General features: G+C 38.4%; 1 protein-coding gene across 2 annotated transcripts in view; it reads left to right on the top strand.

Moving 5' to 3' along the window:
* The window catches only part of ST6GALNAC3 (ST6 N-acetylgalactosaminide alpha-2,6-sialyltransferase 3), a 200,670-nt gene that overhangs the window by 84,572 nt on the left and 92,150 nt on the right, over nt 1–23,948 (top strand). For both annotated transcript variants that reach the window (XM_025153111.3, XM_040705346.2), the window contains exon 2: nt 409–603. In XM_025153111.3, coding sequence (XP_025008879.2) covers nt 409–603 — 195 coding nt within the window. The remainder of the gene's footprint in view (nt 1–408; nt 604–23,948) is intronic.

Here is a 23,948-nt window from a genome sequence, read left to right as displayed (position 1 = left end):
CAAGATACCAATGCCTTCCTTTGTAAATCTGTGAACCTGTAATAAGGCAGAATATTGTGCTAACTCCACCAACGGTTTGTTCTAGAATATTTAAGGTTAGAGTGTCAATCCTTTTGCACAGGAATGATTTAAGATTAACGGACAATAATCAAAACCTGCAGTGTTCTTTCTCTTCTAAATAAGCTTTATGTGTTATGGGTACAAATGGCGTTTTCGCTTTGTGTATTCACTGAAGCAAAATGATCCAGTACACCTGTCTGTTTGTGCTTCTGCAGCAAGGTGACGATCATACAAAATAATTTCCCATAAAACTCTCTGAAGGATTTTTTTCCCTATCATACAATAGGAGATGCTTTTCTTGTAAATAAAAAATTCTTATTTTAATAATTAATTTTCTTTTTATTACAGAGAAAGTCTGTTGTTGCTGTGAGTTTCATTGCAGCCTTCCTCTGTCTGATCATCGTTCGTCTCACAAATGAAGTCACTTTCCCTTTGATTCTAAACTGCTTTGGACAAACCAGTGTCAAGTGGATACCATTTTCTAATGGCCAAAGGCAGCTTCTGAGAACTCACTACGGATACATAAATGTGAAAACACAAGAGGTAAGACTTGGTATTAAAAAAGCAGCACAGTGGGATTAAAGAGAGGTCTACTGGTTCACATAACTGCTTTCTACTGCCCAGTGGAAAAAAAAAAAGTTGGCAGTGTGTCTGAGATAAACATCTCTTAAAACTGTGCTACCATTTAAATGACTACTGAATAATTTGAATTCTTTGCAATGTCTGAAGTGGGTAAAACAAGTGAGCTGGCCTCAAAATTGTGCTCGGATATGGTTAAGACTGGCTTTTACACAAGAAAGAGAAGTTTTCTAAAGAATATCCAAGACTTCAGTCCAGATGCATGAAATTTTCCTGTGCATTTTTTAAAACAAATCCTAAAAACGAATGAATTTTTCTCTCTTAGGTGTCTTAAGAAATAGTTTATCCATGTTTCTGTGTGCGTAGAAGAAGAGAGAATGATTTGTGTAACAAACATTTGTGAGCATAGAAAAGGGGCAGAGCTAGAGATGTACTGGATTTTTCTGAAGTTTGCCATTTTAAAAGTGCAGTTTCTAGTTCATATTTCTGAAGTGTCTTGGCCTGTAGCTGCCTTGCAAAATACTTACTTTGGGGTTTGATAAAAGGGTATTTTACAGGGACTTCAGCTTTGAACTATCCTCGTTGGCAAAATATCTAATGATATTGCTGGTTTCCTGTGGTGGTGGTGCTTTTTCTGGAAAATTTTCCCCTCTCTGTTTTTGTACTATTTATAATCATAGAATCATAGAATCGCTAAGGTTGGAAAAGACCCACAGGATCATCCAGTCCAACTGTTTGCCCTTCACCAGTGGTTCTCGCTAAACCATGTCCCTCAACACAACATCCAAACGCTCTTTGAACACCACCAGGGTCGGTGACTCCACCACCTCTCTGGGCAGCCCATTTCAGTGCCTGACCACCCTTTCAGAGAAGCAGTATTTCCTAACGTCCAGCCTGAATAGTTTATAATTATTTACTACTTCATGATATTCAGTCCTACGAGTACGTTGGACAAGTTATTTATTATTTTGCTGTTAGAATGTTAAAAATGAAAATCAGAATGAGGAAAGAACTGTTGTCTTTAGGAGGTAGCTTCTAATTGTTGTCTGCATAAGGTGCAGCTTTGAGTGCAGTGGGCGACAAAGTATTTTTATCTACAGAGCAGAAAAAGTACAAATGCCAGAAAGGAAATTTGTTTGAGTCAGGGAGAATCCTAGCCTTGGTGAAGTGAATGGGGAGCTCTGCTGCTGAGTTCAAAGAGGGTAAGGCCTCGTCCAGCATATCTCGAATATGAAAGGACCAGGTACCCACTTGAAATGAGAGGGCAGTTCTGTGTGCTGCTGTGTTATGTGATTGTCACAGCTGCAGGTGTGGAATCTGAACGAGATAGAGCTGCCAGGGCCAATTGATCACTATCAGTCTGAACTGATAACTGGAGAGGAGAGAAGCATCTAATCCATTTTTATTCACCATTGCCTTCATCAGAGGTTACTTATATCTTGTGGGAGCCTTAATTCATTCCTGAATTTGATAATACTCTTGGAAGTTCTGATGTTAAATGGAAATGAATGTCTTGAAATTTGGTGTCCAGTATTGATTAGTAAGACATTTGTCTCAATTTAGCTTAGGTCTTCAAGGACTCCTTAAACTCAGTAATTTTAGTTGTTTTCCCCCTTGTATTTGTAGATTACGTTAATATTTTCTAATTAAAATGATAATGAAGAAACGGAACATGCCCTGCTAATTGTGAATGCACTATCTTCTGTCTTAATTATTCCCTGTGTGGGGAAAGTTTTATCATGCTGCCCATGTGAAAAGATTGTACGCATCTCATGTTACTAACCTGTGCTCAGACCTTTTCTGAGACTACAATTTTTATAATGCAGATTGCTTTATAGAAGGATGTAAATATGCACTTGTATATTATTTGTATTAAGATGGCCAGAAATTCTCAGATGTTCGGATCGGACACATACTTCTCATTTCTTTTAAGTGCAAAATACATTCAATGTCTGTTCATTTCATTGGATCCATATACTCTTTTCTGGTCTTTTTGTGCTGCTAGAGTTTGTAAGACAAGGTGGAGGTCCATTCTGTAAGTGCTGCTAATGCCCAAAGCAAATGTAGGTAAGGTTTTTACAAAAAAGGACTTGTGCCATCTCACCAGTAGGCAAGGACAAAAAGGTGGGGGAACACTAGCATAATGCATTATTATAGAATTCTACAATAGAAGGGAAAATAGCAGAGAAAATAATCTTAAAGATATGAATTACCTTTTCTCTCTTGTTGAGAGAATCTGTGCACACTCATTGCATGTGTTGATCATCTTCTGAGGTGTCTTTTGAAGCCTGCCACCCCACCAGGTTCTACATGTATCCTGCTGTCTGATAATGCTGCCTGCTGTTCCTTAGCCATTTCCAACATCCTTATTCTTTCTCTACTGTTTCTCTGTTCTCCTTTACCTGTTCCTCTCAGACTCCACACTGTGGCAGCATGCCTGGCTGCATGCAATGCCCCAACTTCTCTGTGTTCTGAAATGGTACACGCACTGAGTCAACAAAACAGAGCAAATAAGGTACTGAACACCAGCCCAGTCAACTGTCTTATTCCTTTCCCATCCCTACCTCATATACTTATTCTATGAGGAAGAAGGGAAAAAGAAAACATAACAACACCTTTACCCCCTGGGGAAAAAGAAGTCAAGGTTAGGAGAAGTTTACTTCTTTCGGGGTAAGGCTGGATGGGATGAGAATTGGAAACCTTATAAGTTGATGGTCCATCAGTTCCTTGGTGGTTAGGGCTAAGGCGGTCAATGCTTGGTCTTAAACAAGTTCAGAAAGTGTGGTAATACAAACATTTGCACCTCAAGTGAAAGCAAGCAACACGTATGTTATTAGTTATGATCAGAATAATGTGGTAAGGACACATTTCAAGTATGCTGTGTATTTGACTTGACAGTATAATTGTATGAATTTTTTGTTATAAAAAATTCTGAAAACATTTTGAGATTACTATAACTAGATTATACAGAAATATTTAATATAAACTGCGAAGAGAGACATAACTTAATCCCTAATTAAAGCTGTGAATAATACAATGTTGTTGCTATGGTTCCCTTGATTTGTATCTATAGCAACAGCTTTAGAAAAATGGAGTTTATGTACAGTAAACATAGTATATTTGAAGTATAAATAGATGTGAAGTGTTGTACTATACCGGCCCATTATGTCTAGACACATTTAAATTTGACTTTTGAGATATTTCTGGAATAGATGATTCCTCACGGAAAACTTACATCTAGTCCCTTCCCTCTCCTTAAGAATAGAAGATTCTTTAGCTTAGCCCTCCACGATGAGATCTTTTCTCCCTTTTCAATGCCCCCATTCAAGAGAATTCCTTGAGATTTCAGAGGGGATGGCTGCCTGATATGCAGTGTTGCTCTCTCATTCAAGTACATGAATTTTGACCTTATAGTTAAAAGGATGTGTATGGGTAAGATGACCTTTGCTATCTTTTCTGTCCTTTGTTTTGTCCCTTTTACACCTTTTGGACTTTGGTGATTGGTTCTGAAACAATTAAATCCATCTGTTGTGGTTTAACCCTGCAGGTGGCTCAGCACCACACAGTCATTTGCTCACTCCCCCTCTTCCCAGAGGGATGAGGAAGAGAATCAGGAAAAAAAAAACACAAAAGCAAAAAAAAAAAAAAACCAAAAACACAAAGTAGAACTCATGGGTTGGGTAGAACTCATGGGTTGAGATGCATACTACTTACTAAGACAGAGAAAAGGAAAATAATAATATCTATGACTCTCTCTCTCTCACTCACTCTCTATGTATATAACAAGTGCTGCACAAGCACTTTTGCTCACTACCCCCTGACCAATGCTCAGCCAGCCCCCTAGCAGCAGAAGGAAAATGACCTCCCACGCCCTTCAAAACTCTCTTTCTGCACGATACCATATGACATGGAATATTCCTTTGGCCAGTTTAAGTCAGCTGTACTAATTCTGTCCCCTCCCCGCTACTTGGGCCTCCGCCTGGCCTTTTGCTGAGAAACTGGAGTGGCCTTGGTTCTGTACAACACTGCTTAGCAACAGCTATAAAAATCTGTGTGTTATCAACATTGTTTTACTCCTCAAACCAAAGCATATCACAGTACCAGATACTCTGAAGAGAACAGTTCTGTCCCAGCCGAAACTAAGAGACCATCTTTAATAAATGCCACATCTATAGTGTTACTTCCTTTTATCTTCCTGGTATTTTTTAATAGAAATTTTTATTGTGATATAACTCCAGCGTGGTTAGCAAATTGAAGCCTATTGTCTTTTGAGTAAACTTCATCTACCTGCCCCAAGGTGATGCAATAATTTTTGTGTATCAAGGCAAGCAGCTAAAAAGGAGCAGGTATAGAAAATGTAATCTTCCTCCCTCTTTCATGCTGCTAGTTCTCTACAAAGAGTTCAAGCAAAATTAATGAACATCATGTATTTAAATTGCAGCATTATGGCATCAATTTAAAGCCCATTAACAGTTTGAAACTTTATGCTGAGCAAGTCTAATAGGGTTCTTGGATATTTGATTATGCTTCCTGAAAGGTGAATTTCGAATAGATTTTTATTCTACCATCAGTATTGAAATAATATAGCATTTTCTTACGTATGTAAAATCTGAAATATAGCTGCAATAACACTTGATACATAATTATAGGAAGCATATTCAAGTACTACACAAAGATTAAAACTGTTCTTGGAAAAGGGTAAGTTCTGATGTGACCTAAAATCCCTACATTAAGCTGCAGCTGTGAGATCTAATGGCTTAATCTAAAATGAGTTCTGAGGGAGAGAAAAGGATTTGTGTCACGAACATTGAAGAATCTCACAGTATAGTGATGAGCACGAGGTAAAATGAACATGCTTTGAAACCGTTAGGGTTTTTAAATCTCTTTGTAACTGAAAAAAACATCAATACTGTTGATATTGAATAAATAAATTTGAATTATCGTAGCGCATACACTTTAGTCACGTGAGCTGGAGAAACCAGTTTACAAGCAATAGCTGCCTTCTACCTGTAGCACATGGAGCTACCTGTAGCACATGGAGCCACCTGTATGCCTAAATCTAATTCTTTCAATTCCTTTTGCTAGAAGTTCTTTAGTAGAACTCAAATGCACATGAGGTGGAGTTATCCATTAAGTTCTATTTAGATGAAATATCCCAGACATGAATAAATATGGGAGGAGGCTGCAGACCATACAATTTAGTTGCATAATCTGTTTTTATTATTAGCAATGAAGTTATTTGGAAAAAAAAAAAAACACCCAAAAAACTAAAAGAACAACAGTGCCTGAAGTGTACAGGAGAACTAACGTAACTTGAAAATACAGGCTATGTGAGGTACTATCAGCTCATGAAATATGGCATACGCAACTTCAGCAATAGCAAAAGCATAGCTGTCAAGCACATTAGGAGTAATCATAGGAAGGAGACATAGAAATAGTGAGAGACCATGTTCTTATGAAACTTTAATAGCTAAATTTAAAAATGCACAAAGAATATGATGGATATTTTAATATTAGTTTCTTTCTAGATATGGGAAGTCAGCATTAATTTAAAAAGGACTGAAATTGAAGTATGAAATGCTAAAAATAAGCAAAGCTAGCTATCAGCCTAGGAGGGTTTAAGTTTTGCTTTTGTGGTGGATGCAGAATCACTCTTCTGGCAAGAGAAACTTGGAGAGCAGCACTGAACTTCGTGTCAAAACAGAGGGTTACATGCTGTGAGCTTGCATTGGTGCATTCAGTTAACTTCAGAGGTGTTCATTTTGTATGCTTGCAGGGAAGAACTGAGTCCTTGCTAGGCTGAAAAAGCTGCACCAACCGGAGTTCCGTGTGACAAAAAGTTGCTTTAGTCTTTAATTTCTGACATATTCATGACTTTCATCTCTTCTTTTCCTTTGGGATTTTATTCACTGCTATGGTTTAAGAATTCATGTGATATTTTGTTAAGAAAAGGTCGTTGGTTTCACAGTCATTCATCACTGACAACTCTTCTGAGGGACAGTTTTATGTCACTTACTCAGTTGCATCATTTCAGCGTTAGTAATCTCGTAATCCTCATCATGGAAGTAAAACTAAACATGCTACAGATTCTTCTGGTTATTTTTACTCTTCTACCATACTAATTTTCAGGAACGATTTTTGCTGGAAATATTGTGGATTAGCTACATAACGTTTCAGTGACAACATACTGCTGGTTACACTTCTGATATAGATCTGTGTGTGTGTATGTAATACTTCTATATAGAGAGAGTAGATAAATTATATATTTTTTTCTGTGTTTGCCAACTATACTGGAGCTCTCATTGCTGGCTCTGATTGCTGGCTCTGAGAGCTAAAGGCACAAAGTTAAAATTCTTGCCAAAGTCTTTAATCAGTAAAGGCTCATCTTATGTTACGGTTACAGATTTCACTGAACAAAATACTGCTGGAGGCCCTGTGGCTTTCTTCCTTTTTTTTTTCTTTCTTTTTTTTTTTTTTTTTTTTGGCAGCACCTTTTTCTTTGGAGAACAAACCTTTGGAATAATCTGCAAGGTCCACTTGACACCACTCAGGCTGTTATGAACCTACAAGAGGGAAGGGAACACAGATGATGTGTGTCCTCTGTAGAGTAATCCTGCCGGCTCAGCCTTTTTCCTTCTCTATATATGGAATTGGCTTAGGTTTTTAAAGCTGCCACAACTCTGATAGTGTCTCATGAGGAAAAAGTCAAGTGCCAGGGTAAATATATCAAGTATTCTATACAAAGGAATTAAATCTGCTCCACACAGGGCCTGAATGTGATGAGCCAAGCAGTGCTGCCTGTGTGGCTGCTCTGCCTGTTCAGGAGAGAAAAAAAATTTGGAAGAGATTACTATCAGCCAGTGAGCTGTGCCATCAAAAGTCAATCCCTAGGGAGTCTAGGCTGGTAGAAATAAATGTGTACAAGGCATAGAGTTGTGGGCTGGATAGCTCTGTTGATCAGAACTTACAGGTTATACCAGAAGAGATGCCTAGTGCTATAGATTTGCTTTCTACCTTGACTGTGTGTAATTTCTAGAGATTTCTTCCACCTTCTTGATTTTTTTAATTTTTTACTGCTAGTGAATGGAAAGGGTTCATGTTAGATAATGCTAGTCTGCATCCACAGTGGTTGCAGTCATGCTTTGTCAAGTAAGAAGTGTGGAGGATGGGGGCCTCCTTAAAGAAGGAATACTGAAAATTGACTGAAAGCACTTGGGAAGCAGAGATGGGGTTAAGCTTTTCAGTTAGCCAGCTTGATGGACAAATTTCTGTCAGGTGTGGGTTGGTTTTTTTCTTTTCTTTGTTTGTTTGTTTGCTTTTTAGCTAAAAAGCAAACAGACTAGATGAGGTGAATGAAGCATCCTATGGACAGGTAGGAATAGAGGAGGGCGTTTTGTAAAAATGGCTTCTTCAATGAGGCTAAACCATTGGAGAAGGTGGGAAAGGCAGGCTGAACAGTGCAATAAATGCACAAGGGCAAAACTTACTATCAAAGGGAAGGAAGAGAAATTCATTATATCCTGAACGTGCTCTTGCATGTGCTCATGAATTCTGTTGCCATGCTATGATTTCAGCTTTTGTCAATAATTGCCAAAAGAAAGGTGGGCTGGCTTGCATTAAGCAAGCTTTCTTAGTGTTTCATTTCGTCAGCTGAGAGTGGTATCCTACTGTTTATACAATTTCTTTCCACTGCTGCTGTTTAAAAATTAAGATGCCTTCAGCATAGCCAGTCCAGTGTCAGCTTCCTCTGTTTTTAAACCTGGAGTCTATTTCATGTAGACATTCCAGGTAAGCCTTGCAAAGTGTTCCCAGTTCTGGATGAACTGATGATTGCTTTGTTCTGGTGTGTAAAATATGAAGTAAAAAGAGCCAGTGAAAATAGAGTTTTGCTCACATAATTATTTCTATGCAAGGGATTTCTGCTGGCTGTGGCAGTCAGGAATTTGAGCTCTTTGAGCTCTTGCCCAGCACAGCTATTTTGGCAGAGCTGTGCCACACTGAGCTGACCTGAGGCTGTTAATACCTCCCTTCAGGGAAGCTGAGTGCCAGCCACAGGCACAAAGTCACACATGCATGCATGGATGTGCATGTAAACACGGCAGCTAGAACTTGCTCAGGAGACAGACTTCTGAGAGTGACAGCCTTGCCATTTACTGGCTAGTTTTAAAGCCACAGCCATCTTCCTTAAGCCTTTGCCTTCCAAGTTTGCTCCCTTGGCCATCTGTCATAGCTTCAGATTCTGCTGCATTCTGTGGATTGAATACATAGTTTTGTCCCTTCTATTGTTCTCTTGAGTTGGTGTAAAGTTTGTACCACATGGGCCCTTTCTCTTAAGCTTTTTAGTAGATTAAAATTTGAACCTTGACTGAATTCTCAGTTGCTAATCTGTGCTGTCTGTCTCAGGCTGGGCTGGAACAAGTGGACTGATGTCACTGTTGCATAGAAAGAATTGAGTTCAGACGCCATCTTAGAGCTGATGCAGACTGTATCAGCAACAGTCTCTGCTCTTTGGGTAGTCTCTTTTGTCTGATTGAATACATACATTCATACTGCCAAATATGTATCATTTGGTCCTTTAGAGATCCTGTATAAATCATAAAAAACCTCATGCTACTAACTGGCATACATATGCTGACAGTGTGTACATCATAGAGCTCTGCTTGATAGCATCTTGTTACAGACAGCGTAACTTAAGTTTTCTGTAAACGTAGTTATAGCTGTAAATTTTGTCTGTTCATCATAAATCATATTTTACTGCCTCTGTGCCAATAAGGGTTATTACCACTAACACTGTTCATGGGAAATCGTGTCCATGTGGCTGCAACCTAAAAGGAAAAAAACAATTTAGTCTGGAAAGGAATGGGAAGAAAATGAAGTTCTGCATTTATTCATAGTATTTCTTTCTCCCATCTATATATTTCCCCTTCCCATTTGATATATTTGTCATATTCAGCCAGTCAGAGATTACAGTAATCTGTTTCTTCCTGTCATGCAGGAAAACTGTTGAGTTGTCCATTAGATGAATAAACACAGTTTTAAATGAAATTCCCCAAACCAGTGCAAAGACATTACTAGAGCAATTTTGGAATTGTCTTCTTAATAACAACAATTTATCCTCCATTTTTTTTCAGCCACGCCAGGGTTGCACATTACTGCCTTCACCTTGTTCATAGTAGTCCAGTGCTCTTTTCCACAAGTAATAGAATCATTTGTTGAAGCACAGCTTCTTGAACTTGTCTTTAAGCGTCTCTTGTAGTCAAGACCTAGAGTTTTGAATTTGAAAGTGATGAAAATACCACAGGTCTTAGATCAATATTTCTCTGGGAGGTAGAACCTGCTTGTTCCACTCAGAGTCTGCAGAGAATTCTCAAGATCTTTTTATTAACATTACACTTGCTAAAGTGCCGGTTGGTTTGGGTTGGTTCTAGTTCAGTGATACCATTCTCCAAACCTTCTGCCTTTTTGATTGCTTGTGCGTAGGATCCATGTTCTAAAGAAAACGTATTTTTTGAGTGATCTCATTAAAAAAGTATTTTTCTAAGCTTTTACTCAGGTATGTTCAGTTCAGATTCCTATTAAATGCCTGACTGTGTGCAGAAGATTTGCTCCAAAGCGCTGCCAGGCTGGTACACTGAAAAGCTCAGCTCAGCACTGGCAAATGTCCGATGACAGAAGTCAACCACAAAGGTGGAGGACAAAGTTATGGCCTTTAGGTAAAAATGATAGCTCAATATTTGATAAAATACAGATATTATAAAATTTATCTGTGACTGAACATTTTGTTCTCCGGTGTTTTTGTGTAATTAATTTCATCGATTTATTTATGTCTTCTACCTTAACATCTCTCATATGTAGCATTTGGAAGATACGTAACATCCTATTTCTTCTTCACTCTTCCATTTTGGATTCACAGCAGATTGTCCAAAACCGCTGATTTTTTCCTTCAGCCTACATCCTTTACAATTTGACTATCCTTTCACCACCCAAAATGTCTTTCATTAAGTCATCAGATTACCTTTTCCTAGCAAACATACCATTATTTAGGACAGCTTCTAAGACATTGCTTTGAGATTCTGGGACAGGGGCTGTTCTTAACAAGCCAGCTACAGCTGCATTTTGTGCAAGGTTTGGTTCCTGAATGGATTTGAGGTGTAACCCCAAGATGAACATGTCATATCAATCCAGTATTCAGGTAACAGGTTCTGAAGAGCTACCAGGTATAGATTTAAAATCAGAAGAACCTTTGGCAGAATTGTCACAGCTCAGATCTCACTTACCTTTTTATTTCAGATAATGATTTACAACAATTTCAGATTTAATGATTTACAAACATTACTTCTTTATCAAATGGGATGAATCTAGAAAGCTTATTTACAGCCATGTCAGAGCCTCCAAAAGCTTAGTGTGTGCACTTTTCAATGTTTTTGAGGCTAAACAAGCTCTCTGAATAGAAGGCAGGGTAATATAATTTCTAAAACATGTAGTGATGGTGTTTCTTCATTAATCCTTTCAGTGACAGAGCAATAGGGAGTTCCACAGGAGAATGTCTTGGTGGAGGGATAGTCTTGTGGGATTCCCCACTCAGATGAGTCTTGGAGCTGTCCTATTCATTTCTGCTCCAGCTAGTCCTCAGTTTACATATGCCTTTTCATCACCAGCATCGGTGACAGCTGGTGGAGGTGGTAACATTACTATAATGCAACCAGTAATATTGACCTGCTACTCAGAAGAGAACAGGCAGAGGAGCAACATGGAATATTTAAGAACTAGTCTCAGTTTCTGTCCTGCTGTTGGCCTGGACCAAAGTACTTCCTCTCTTCACCACTTTAGCATCTTTGTGTTTGTAGGAGCAGGTGACATTTCTGGATCAAGTCACTTCTGGTCAAGTTCAAGAAGCAAAGTAGGATCAGTCACACTGAGACTCTCCTCACAAAATGCTGGTGGATCTGAGATCTCTGATACGTTATCATTTCTTGCCAGTATGCCACTGTGAGAACAACTAAAATAGTCTTTGCGCTATCCTAATGCTTTATTCTGACTAACAAAGAACAAGGCAATCCAGGACTGTGACAGCAGCTTTGGCATAAATTGTATAATGACTTTCATAGCCTGCCATTAGTTTCTGCATGAATTCTGTCTGTCTTTGATAAGCATGTGTAGCTCCTAATAAATTATTTTGGAGCTGAGCACAAGAATCAAGGAGAAATGGACTTCTGTAAATACGGAGGCTGGTGATAGCTGAAAATGAGAAGGCAGAATTGACAGATAATTGTAGATGAGGAGTCATTTTCAAGCAGTGGATGAGAGCGATATTGTTTCCTGTTTAAAATGAGGAGTTGCCTCTGCTGGGCACAATGCGATATAATTCTGTCATGAAATCTAAAACATTTGCAATGTTCAGGCTGTTGGTAATCACATAGGAATGAACATTGTGGGACTCCTTGCACTTGCCATTAAATGGCTTTCTCCCATTCTGCTGGGTGTTAACTACTGCTCATTTCCTGGGGAAGAAACGGCCTTTTCTGGGGTCGTTTATCTGAATACTGCAGAAATCATTTTCTGCAAACTGTACTATTATCATAACAGAATCCTTTTAAAGAAATAAAAAATAAAATTATGGTGACACTGAGGCTTCTGAGATTAGTGTATTCCTTTAAGGCCTCTATTTTCTCTGCTATTACTTCCAGTCCTGTTCACTGAAACTGCAGTGCATGTCTACCATGAGTAGCATGAATAATGCATGTACTTCTCTGCTAGTTTGTGTGCTATGTAGTTGCATATATGAAAAAATAAAATCTAGAGCTGAAAAAATGTAACTGGTTGCTCATCTCCCTGCTAGGATATGAATTAACCCCTGTTCCGGGTTTTAACCTGTCTGCTTTTATACTTCCTATTTTTGGGCCTTTGCATCCTTTGGAATGTCGTGTGGTGTAACACTTCGCCACTTCAGTTTTTCCTCACGTACTGAGAAATTGAATATATTACTCCTGTTTTATGTCTGTCTGTCTTGCTTCTTTAAGCATATGAAATATTTCCACTTCTTATTCTCTACTTTCTTTCACTATAAATAGACACTTCCAGTTCCATCTTTATCATTGAAGTTATCAAGCCAGTCTCTTCCTTATTTTTCCCTATTTTGTGAATAGTACCAGTCCCCCTGCTTCTCACTTCTTGTCTATCTCATCTTCCCAGAACTCTGCATGGGATTCATCTGCAATGAGGAAGCAGACAACATAAAGTTAGTTGTGCTTCTAGATATCAAATTACCTACAATTTACGTTTCCTAAAATTCTTGGATGCTTCCTCAAGAGATAAATTACTTCGCAGTTTCCAAGGATGATGCCCAGCTGGGTATTTCCTCACGCTTTTCCACTCCTTTTGCAAATACCAAATCTATTTTTCTCCTGAAGAAGATCGTTAGGAAAGATAAGACTGATGTAACTAGGAAAAGACCAGAAAGCTTTGAGTTGTATGGGTCAATTAAAAGAAATTTAGAGCTAAAAGGCAAAGTGATTTTTTTGTTTGTCTCATTCCACGTGAAAGATTTGAGTTGTTCTTAGAGGATTTGGGGCCCTCATTTTTTCTGTTCAGTCTTCAGGAACATTTTTGCAGCTTAAATGTTTCTGTTCATTAGAGGAATGGTTTTCACAATACAGTGTGTCAGATCTGTTAAGAAATTAGCTGTTCATTTTATATTCATAAAACACACATCTCTGCATAAATCTTGTTCTTGTACCTTGGGATTAATTGTGCAATTGCCTAGGAAGTTGCATTCTGAATTCCTGAAAGTCAATGTTTTTGTCAATCTTTACCAGATCTGAAAGCACATCTAATATTTTCACTTCACTCACAAAATATCCTTTTCTTTCCTTGGAAAATATTAGTTTGTCTGGCAACTTCTTTATAAACATAAACACAACCTTAGAAACTGACAGGCATTTCTATGTTACACGTGACTGAGTAGATGTTGCATAATAATACCTAAAATCTTTTTGAATGGTGAAATTTCTAGAGGATTTAAGACTATTGCCTTTTTGTTTCTTTCCATTATGAGTAACTCAACACAGAACCCACAGTCGTTTCTGGATGCAGTGAGGTATTCATTTACCTGAGGATGTCTTGGATTTCTAATACTTTCTGTGTACTTGAAACCGGACAATCTTTAAAATCTATGCTGTACACAGAGTTAGTACTATCTTTTAATGATCTATAGGCTTTGGTAGAGCAAATGTATTTCTCAATGGCTCGTTTCGTTTCACCCCCAGTACTGCTGTAAATGAAAACTCAAGTTCATTGAAGTGCTTTGTGGAACCAGTGTGTATCTATGAGATGCTCTTACTGTGTAATAGATTTTGAGTTTTTTCAGGTTCATATACAAATTCTGTTGCTCTTAGGAAAGCACTAGTCACAGAGGTGAGTGAAATAAGTTGAAGAAACACCATATATTAACAGCTGTTAAACTCAGCCCTATGCTCCACAATACCTTTAACAAAGCAAGTTTTGCCGCATCCTAACTAAACTCTATGCTGTTTATGGTAGTCAGCAATGTTTGTGGCTGTAATGTGACTTCTACTGTAAAAAGATGTCCAGTCTCATTTGCAGCAGAAAATGAACTTGGCGTGAGCTTTGGTCTATAGGTAATAGATTCTTGAAGGCACCAAGATTTACTTTCAGCAAAATGCTAATCTGAATAATTCAACTCATCCACAAATGCTCCCTTTTTTTTTTTTTTTTAATACGCGGTTGATTGTAACAGTTACTGATGCTATTTAATGGTGCCATCCTTACAACTTAGTGTGAAACTACCTAGAGAATTTGTTACTGATGAAATCATTATAGCATTATAGAAGTGAAATAGGTTGCTACTGAAATTACTGTCAAAATCTAATTGTAACTTCACTGGAATTTCTCCCATGCTGGGTATTAAGTGTATGGATATTTTTTATTTTTACAGAAGCAGCATTTTTATTTGTATGCTTAATTTTATTTCACTTTCTGCTATGTATATATATATGTATATTAGGTTTGACTTCTAATTTTCAGTTGTGGTGGAAGATGACCCAAGTCCATTTTTCTTTTTATCTGATATTCTTCCATTTTTATTTTACTTGTCTCATGAATGAATAAAGTAACATAATTCTTGTCCTGAGACCTACTTAGGATCCCTCAAATTAACACGAGGAGAAGCCCCATTTATCAATAACTGAAATGATGCAAATCCTCTCAATTTCCTTTAGAGAGTTTCTTCAGAAAGAAAAAGACGAGAGACTCTATATTTTTTTGCCTACAAATCAATTCAGACTTCTATTATTTATTTTCATCAAGTCTTTTGCTGTAACCAGAAGTTTCTTGGCATGTGATTATCCCTCATTTTTGGTCCAGATAGTGTTGGAATTAAAAAAAAAAAATCAGAAAAGAGAGCTAGCTTGATTCTAGTCCAGAAAGAAGAGGTAGAACCCTTGATCAGATTGGAGGATTGCTGTGACTGCCTGTGTTCCCCAAGTGCTGTGCGCCATGCTTTCATGCCCTCCTGTTACATTATCTCTGTATTGTTCTAGCTCTTACTAAAGATATGATGTGATATCTCACTGATTTCAGAAAGGCATCCTGACATCCATCGTTAGCTGCACAATTCTTTTCCTGCTCTTGATCTTACAGTATATCTTTTATCCTATGAAAGCTAAAAAAAAAAACCCACTCCTGTCTGTTCCTCAGCTTCTCTTCCTGCAGTTACAGTGCTGGGTCACAGAGGGGGTAAATGGCCACCAACTGCCACCTTTGTCACCAGCCAGAGACTAAATGCAACTGCTGGGCTTAGAAGAGAATGGTGTAGAAATAGCTTTTATTTAATTTGCTGTACTCTTATATTTCTTGCATTTTGGCCTCTTCCTAAAGAAACAGACTGAATGAATAATTCTAATGTAATCTGATAAATACTGCTTCAAATGTGCTTTTAGGAACAGAATATTCTTCATCTGCGCAAAACGTATTACCATGTTACTTACTTCTTTCATCGTGCCTAGAAGTATGCTACCTTTCCTCCCAAACACAGGGAGCTTTGCAGAGGTAGGAGGGCAATATTGTTGCCATAGTTTGGGTAGTCCCATGGATTTCTATCATTTCCTTTAACAATTGCTTCCAAAGAACCTTGGATACCAGAAGCTATTTGTTAGGAGCAAATATTGTGTAGACTGTCATACTTACATCCTACTGTGTTGAAAATTGCCATGGGATTGTTACCTTTCACCCAGGTGGTCCCCACTGATGGGCAGAAATGACCTTGATTTAATGTCTCATCTGAAGGCAGACAGTTCTCACTGTGCAACACCATCCCCCAGACGTGCTGCTGCAGTGTCAGCATTGGATGCAAGCCTATGTCTCGGCCAGAGATGTGCATCTCTGACCTTCCAGCACAGAGGCAATAGTGCTGCCAGCTGTGATATGCTGACAGGGAAAGGACTCGCTTTTGATTTCTAGAAGCAAAGAAATTGAGCTAAACACACACGCACACAGACCTCGACTGTTGTGAAAAAGCACAAGAGGCAATAAACCCCAGACAATTTTACCTTCAGCTTCCGAACAATTTTGTTTTCCAGGTTGCTGAGAGTAATTTGCCTCATTAATGCAGTTCTGCATCATGATCTGTTTAAATTTTACCCCAGAAAGAGTTCTCTTAGCTGAACAAAAGCCTTTTGAAAAACCTGATTTATGTCACAGCCACAGCATTAAATAAAGCAATTCTGGTTCAATGGCAAAGTGGTGGGGTCAGGGTCCATGTTCTGCATTTTCAACGGGCCGTGCATGGATTTGCATGCACACAGCTCACATTAGCACTAATGCAATTTGTACGCGTGGCCCCTGTGCAGTACTTTGGGAATGTAGCCCTCAGTAGAGGAGATATTTACAGCGCTGAAGCTCATGTTGGGAAATATGAACAGCTGTGCTCCAAGCAGAAAACACACATCTGAAGTAAGACAAGCAGACTGAAAATTATGTCCTGGCAGTTAACGTTTTTATTTGTACGTGCTGCTATGCAAAACAGAAAGGCAATATCACTCTTTCAGGATTAATATGTTTTGCAGAGCAAAGAGGAGTAAAACTTGTCTACAGAAAAGATTTTGGCTGATTATTGGGTTTTGCTTTTTCTGGTTTTGTTTTTCACTGCAGCTCCTGTAGCGTCCATACAAAAGAAATAGTGATAATGAAGAGCTGTGTCGCTTTGCTTGCTATATTTTACAAGCAGTGAGATGACCCCATCGTACTTTTGAATATATTTACATAGATGTTTAGGTTTTGCTATATTAAACTACTAACTGTACTATTCCTGTATCTGCTGTGCACAGGAACTGAGTACATCGGATGTGCTTCATCCATCCTTCTGTTGTAGGATTCCCATGTTTTGTTATGGCTAGAGTTGACCAGTAGCTAAATCCACATCAAATTAGAAGAACCTTGCAAACCACAGTTTTATTCCTTTCAAGTTTGACTCTGGGAGTTTGTGCCAGTGCTCTGTGTTCCCCTGCTGTAGGTCCTAGGGCTCACGTACCCCTCTGTGCTCTGCTTCTTGAAGGGCGGTGCATGGCATCACTCTGCTCGTCTCTGTGCACAGGGAGCAAAGGTGGCTGTGGTGGGATGCATGATAATGCTCTGAGTAAGTGGGCTGTGCTAATACTTTGCCTTCGCATGCAGTTTTATGTGCGCAGGTCTTTGAGGTAGGGAGGCTCTTTTCCAGTGTTGTCAGTATAACAAGTACAGTTCTTCCTGAGATTAAGTACCAACCCTGTTTTTGCAGGCTGGGAAAATGAGACCTTGAGGTGGTTGAGTCACTGACCCTGGAAGTGTTTAAGAAGGTTTAGATGTTGTGTTGAAGGACATGGTTTAGTGACAACTGTTGGTGATATCTGGATGGTTGGATGATCCTGTGGGTCTTTTCCAACCTTGGTGATTCTATGATTCTATGCTAAACTCAAGTTTAGATGCTTCCTTAATAGAAATATTTTTTTTCTTAACGATATATTTGTTGATTGGAAAAGATGAATTGTTTTAAATAGAAGTAGTTGAAAAAAATTTCCTAAAAAGAACTGTAAGGTTACAGTTAAAGAAGAAAAATGGATTGTCTACTGAAGCTGAGGATGATATCCTGCTACTGCTGCTATTACAGAGTTAGCTGAAAGGACGTAAATCTGGGTGGTGGGGAAGAAGGTTCTGGCCCTGCCAAAGGCAGCAGAGATGTCACTGCTGTTCGTGGGCAGGTTTCCTGGATTTATCACTATGCTTATGTACCTTTGAAGCTGTCGTAATGTTAATAGAGTTTAAAAGCCAAGATTCAGGAAGTGGGAAATGCTGTAAGCAGAATCACCTGTCCACTTTTGATTCAGAATTTTTGATGCATTTGTGGCTGTGCATAATGGGACAGCTTTGGCATCATTCATTCTCCTGATTTCCCCATTTCTGATATCAGCTGGAAGTGTATTAAGATGGTTGCTAGGACTGCTGCTTTATTTGCTGAAGATATGGCAACTTATGAAGGGCACAAGACATTACAGTAATATAAGGCAAGGCTGTGACTGTTAGGCATTAATGCTGCTAGATTCTCTTCTTGCCTCTGTTAGGGAATTTCCATATCATTCTCATCTAATCAGACCATGTTTTTAATAATTGCATGTTGTTTACTTTCTGAATGCTTAGTTTGAGACCCTTGGGTCTGATTTATGAAGCACTGATCTTTCACAGAGATGGATCAAGTCAATGAAAATTATTTGAATATACAAAATAGCAAAGAATTCTAATTGCTTGAGATCCTGCATTTCGTAGAGTGTATACTTCTAAGTTTCATTTATAACTTTCACGTTAATTATTAAGACCCCTTCTACTCAAGAGGGTTAATACAATCTTCTCTCTCTATAGAACGGTTTCTGAGAAGTGAGGAGCTGGTGGAATGTAAGCACCATATGACAGCCCAGGCAGAAATTAATAAGTCTCAGAGCACTGTGTGAATGGTGCTCAATAAATGAGGCATAGGGACACACTGAATAATGACAGGAAAACAAAGGCATTGAGGAGCTACTCATTATGTCAGTCAGTGCAGGCAGGGGTCTGGTGGAAAAAATAGTGGGTGGTCGGGTAATTAAAGATAGTATCATCATGTGTGCACACAAGGTTGCCCAATTAGGGCTGCATGGCAACCTTAATTCTGACACTAGCCTAAGTTTTCAGTGCTTGATTTTACACATTTAATGTTCTCTAGCATATTTTGGGTGTATTTACATACTACACTCCCCATAGCCTCCTCCATTGCCGTGCTGTTAATTAGGTAGAACCACTGAGAAATGCTGTTAGTTGGATAAACAGGGGTTTGCAATGAACCTTGGCCAGCGTGCTGCAGAGCAGGAAGTTTCAGGCTGTCATGAGGGCCTTACATCAGTGCTGATGAATTTGTTTTCTTTGCTTAAGTATTTTTAAGTTAGTAATGCTTCTGGTGCATAATCATTCCAGTTTCTTTTCTTAAACTGTAAAATTATTTCTAGTTCTGCTTCTACATCTATTCTTCACGGCTTATTGATGGCGGTATGGATGAAACATATTTTTAATGAGAATTATGTTTCTTATGCTCTTCTCCCTGGAGTCTGAGCAGTCTTTAGCTACGGCCCTCATTTAAGAAGATAATTTTATCTCATCCATTATTCCTTTAGGAAAAATATTAGCTGGAACTAGATGATTTTAGTTCTGCAGCTTTCTAATTGGCATTATCTGCTTGTATGATTTGGAACTTTTGAGAATATCAGTGAAGAACAATAAACAGAAAATTGAAAAAATGTAGAGGCTGGGGCAGGAATTGGATGGACAGGAAAGTAAAGAAGGTTTATCCAGGCTTTTTGTTTTGTGCATGCAAATAAATTGTTTCAGCGCTTCAGTGCTGGTGGTCTCCTGCACTTTGCTCATGCAGTAAGATGGGATCGTGCACCTATGTAGGAAGTGGCCTAATTGAAATTGAAGTAGGATACAATCGTTCTGAAAAATGTCCTTGGTTGATGGGAATCTTTGTTTCCTGCACTCCTCTGGTGAGGAGAGAGGCCTGTTGTCAGAGGCCGGATCCCCTTACCAACTTGCCAGAGCAATAGTTTGAATTGAGATATTTAAATTGCAGGATGTCTGGGTTTAGAGCCACCTTTGCCACTGTGCATTCCTGAACACACATCCTTTGCTCCAGTACATATATTCACTTCCATGGTCCTTACCTAAGAGTTTGCATCCGTAATGAAACATCGATGCACAGGAATGAAAGGATATTTGTTTATATCCTATAAAGAAATGAGTTTTAGTAGAATATAAAGAAAATAAGCATAGTACAACTTTCAAATGACAGAAGATAAGTTGTGAGTGCTCTTTTATTTGCTCGTAGTATTAATATGTATTTTAGTTTTGGAATTGCCCTTGCATTTTTTTTCTTTTGATTGTTTAGCATTCAGGAATGACTCCTTAAAAAGTCTGCAGGACCCTGAAACCCTTTCACAAATTACATACAGTAGAACTGAAAAGAGATGGCTAACTCTGAAATTAGACTGATTTCTTTATTGTAATCTTTATGTCAGTTTTATCAGACTTTCATAAAGCTTTCTGTTCTTACAAAACTCCCTATTTTAGAAAGCATATGGAAATCATTTGGCAGTGAACTATGCCTAAAATTATTGTTTTGTCTTATGTTTTGAAATCCTTTGTAACCTTTTTTTGTTAAAAACTTGTTGATATAAGTTCTGTCAGCCTCAGAGTATACATAAGCTGCAGAAGGATTTGACAATCCTTTTGTTATTTTGATATACAACAGTACTGTCTTCAAGCTTCATATCTGAATGTCGTGACTTTTACAGTTAATGATTTGTAAAGTTGCATATTCCTGTAACACACTGTTCATGTGAATTAGAATTAGAAACACGGATAACTGCACATAGATAATCAGATGATAACAAATGCAGACGGAAAGTCAAGCCGAAGGACATGAACAGCTCCGTACTCATCCAAAACTTATGGTATCTTCTGCTGCTTCATTTAGGATTATTCAAAAATCTGTCCAAGTATTTTTACCCTACACTGTTTAAAACTCGGTATCTCAGATAGGTTAGTAGCATGAAGTGCTTATACATGGGCAGAAATTACCTCTGTGAGATCTTTCTTTCTCTCTGGTACTTGCTTAGCTAAGCACTTCAGCTCGTGCTTAGTACCAGATGTATTTAACAGTGGTCTCATCCAAAACCAGATAAAGACATTGATTTTTCATGTGTTTTGGAATGGCTCCCAAAGCATTTAAGCACGTGCTAAATTCTATATTGGCTGAATTGCCTCCAATTTGTAATAGATAAAATTTCTCCCTTTAGGGAGATAGTCAGTGAGCGTACACTGAAGCAATATTCCCTCAATTCTATGGGTTTTGCTTGATTTTTTTTCTTTAACAACTTTCTTCTATCATAGACATGCATGATTTTGGTTGATTTTATGCTCTATTTTTCATCCATAGTAAACTTGCAAGTAACAAGACTGAAGCTACTTACTGATGTGGTTCTATTCTCTGACAGATTCAGAAAGTAACATTTATTGAAAATATACTGTACAGATGCCATAATGTTTAATTTATCATAATTTTCAAATCCTTTCCTTGTTCCTAGTGGCTGTGCTATTCATTTCTTCCTTCTATAATTTAGTCTATATGACTTTTACTACTATTCAGTCACAGTAATTCGCACTTCACTATAGCATCCTTCCTGAACTACTTTGTAAAACACGGGTTTTGTCTGTAAGAATGAACCTGAGAACGTGAGAATGTATTTTTATTTATGGGATAGCTCTCCAGAATACAGGTTGTTACCTACAAATAACTGTAAAATTTCAACAAATAAGGAAAAAACACATTGCAGAATAGTAGAAATCAATCTTTATAAACTGTTGTCCCTCATTCTTCGTTGTTTGGGAGTAATTACCTACATTGTGGATGCAGAGATGACGACAACATTTGCATCTTGACACTGTAATACCTTTATGGAATGACAAGACAACACTGATAGAGTTTGCTGGTGTTTTGCCCCAAAACTTTGATTTCAGCTTTCTGTAGTCTTGCATTTGAAACCAGCCAAACTGGATCAGAACGTGTGGGCCTATTTATTCCTCCCCAGCTTTCTGTAAAGACCAGCTTATTGCTAGTTCTACTCAGAGAGTAGAAAGCAATAAAATGCGTTTAGCAGTGACTGTCATATGTAGTGAAGTTCTATATACATATTTAAATCTATGTGCTGTTTGCATATCAAACATATGTATTACAGATCATTGACAAAAAACTACTTGTTAGACTGGAAATTACCCCACTAAGTCTAAGGCTCACTGGCTAGCACAGCAGGTTGCAGTTCATTTGTTTCTCTTTCGCAGAAATTTACTATGCTTTTCTGTTTTTATGTTTGACTCATGTTAGATGCTCTGATTCATTTTATTTCTAATGGCTACAACTGGTTTAAAAAAAAAAAAAGCTGAAGTGGTTCTAGTAGGAATCTGTATGGCACTACACATTCTCCGCTCTAAAACCTTGAAATGTTCCTTTTATAGACATCCTTGTTTTCTTCTCTCTGGAAAGATTTATAACCTGCTCAGTTTTCTGTCTTTCTCAATGCCATGTTTTCCTGCTTTGGAAATCAATCTGTTGGATGAAGCAGTATCAAATCATTTTTCTCAGATCCAGAAAAATTATGTCTGCCCTTACACCTTTTTCTTTGCTGAATAACGAGAGGATTGCAAACGGCTTTTTCACACAGAACTACAAACCTATGGTGACTGATCTTTACTGTAAATGCAGCTTGGTTGGTGTTGTTCAAGTTATTTGTCTCTGGCTTTGGAAACTTTGGAGAATTGCTTGGTCTAACCTCACTCTTCGAGGAGGGCTTAGCTGGAGCAGGTTGCCCAGGACTTAGTCCAGTTGGGTTTGAAAATCTCCATTGATGGAGACTCCACAGCCTCTCTGGACAGTGTCACTGTTTGGTCACCCTCACAGTATATAGCTTTTTTTCTATGTTTAAACAGAACTTCCTGTATTTCTTTTGGTGTTTGTCATATCTTGTCCCGTCGCTGGGCTTCACTGAGACAGTCTGGTTCTGTCTTTGCAACTCCCACCCACCCCTATCAGATATTTTTGCCAGGTCACTGAACAGGCCAAAGTCTTGATCTCACCATTCAGAGTTATCTATTCAGATTTGCTCCCTTGCACCTGAAACCTCAAGGCGTATGTTGCTAACTGACTTTTAGACATGAGCCCTGCTGTTCCTGCCTGCCTCCTGCCTTACTAAATGCCTAGTCCCATTTCTTCCTCTTTGCAACTGCCTGTGGAGTTTCCCCATAGGTAGAGGCAAGTGTTACACAACTCAGAAAAAAACAGCACAAAAATGAATATTGCATAAAATTGCAGTGTTCTGAGATCTACTGCATATAAGCAATGCCTCACTCTAGGAATAATCCTATTGACTGTAGAAGACCTATTCAGTAGGAAGTGCTACTTAAGGTGATGTTACCAAATTTGCACTCTAAGGGATTGTGAGTTATACACCATTTGTTATGCATTTGCTCCAAGACTGGAAAAATTTATATTTCTTTGAGAAATAATTTGATATCAAAAGTAGCCCTGTTGGCCACTCCGCCCATTTGGAAGTTCAGAAGTGGATATGGCTGCGGAACTGCAGACTCCAAAATGTGAACACGCATGCACAGACCATCTCAATTTCTGCTGTTTGTATCTTTGCAGGGGTTGTTGCTCTTACTCTCCTCCTTGAAAAGTTACCCTTCCTTCGTACTTCTAAATACACCTCAAGCAATGCTACCTACATATACACAAGACTTTAGAACAATTGGTCTTGGTCTAAAAGATATCTGTATTCATTATTTTCTCTCATGTATCAGCATTTGGTGAACAGAATTGGAATTTTTCATGCTCAGCAACAGTGGCAAAAGGCAAAAAAAGCACAATTATAAACCAGAAGCAATATCTTCCCTCAGCACAGTGGTTTCCCATCAGAAACTCATGCGGTCTTCACCCTCCTTTGTTCAGATTTCTCTGTAGGGGTTCACAATTCACAGGGCACCTTTCTTACTTCTGCCACTGGCATAAATGACTTACTGAAGATTTCAGGTTTACATTAGTGCGAAAGGAGAATGAGGTTTCTTTTCCTTGCAATGAAATTTTGTGCATTAACAAACTCGCACAATGCTGGGATATATGTATTTTTAAATTTCCCATGTATAAATCCAGCTCTTTCTGTCTGTGTGAGTAATCCTGCTGA

The sequence above is a fragment of the Gallus gallus genome, chromosome 8 (assembly GCF_016699485.2).
Source record: "Gallus gallus isolate bGalGal1 chromosome 8, bGalGal1.mat.broiler.GRCg7b, whole genome shotgun sequence".
Lineage (NCBI taxonomy): Eukaryota > Metazoa > Chordata > Aves > Galliformes > Phasianidae > Gallus > Gallus gallus.
The sequence above is the reverse complement of the archived record's forward strand: the minus strand, read 5'-3'. Positions and strand labels throughout refer to the sequence as shown.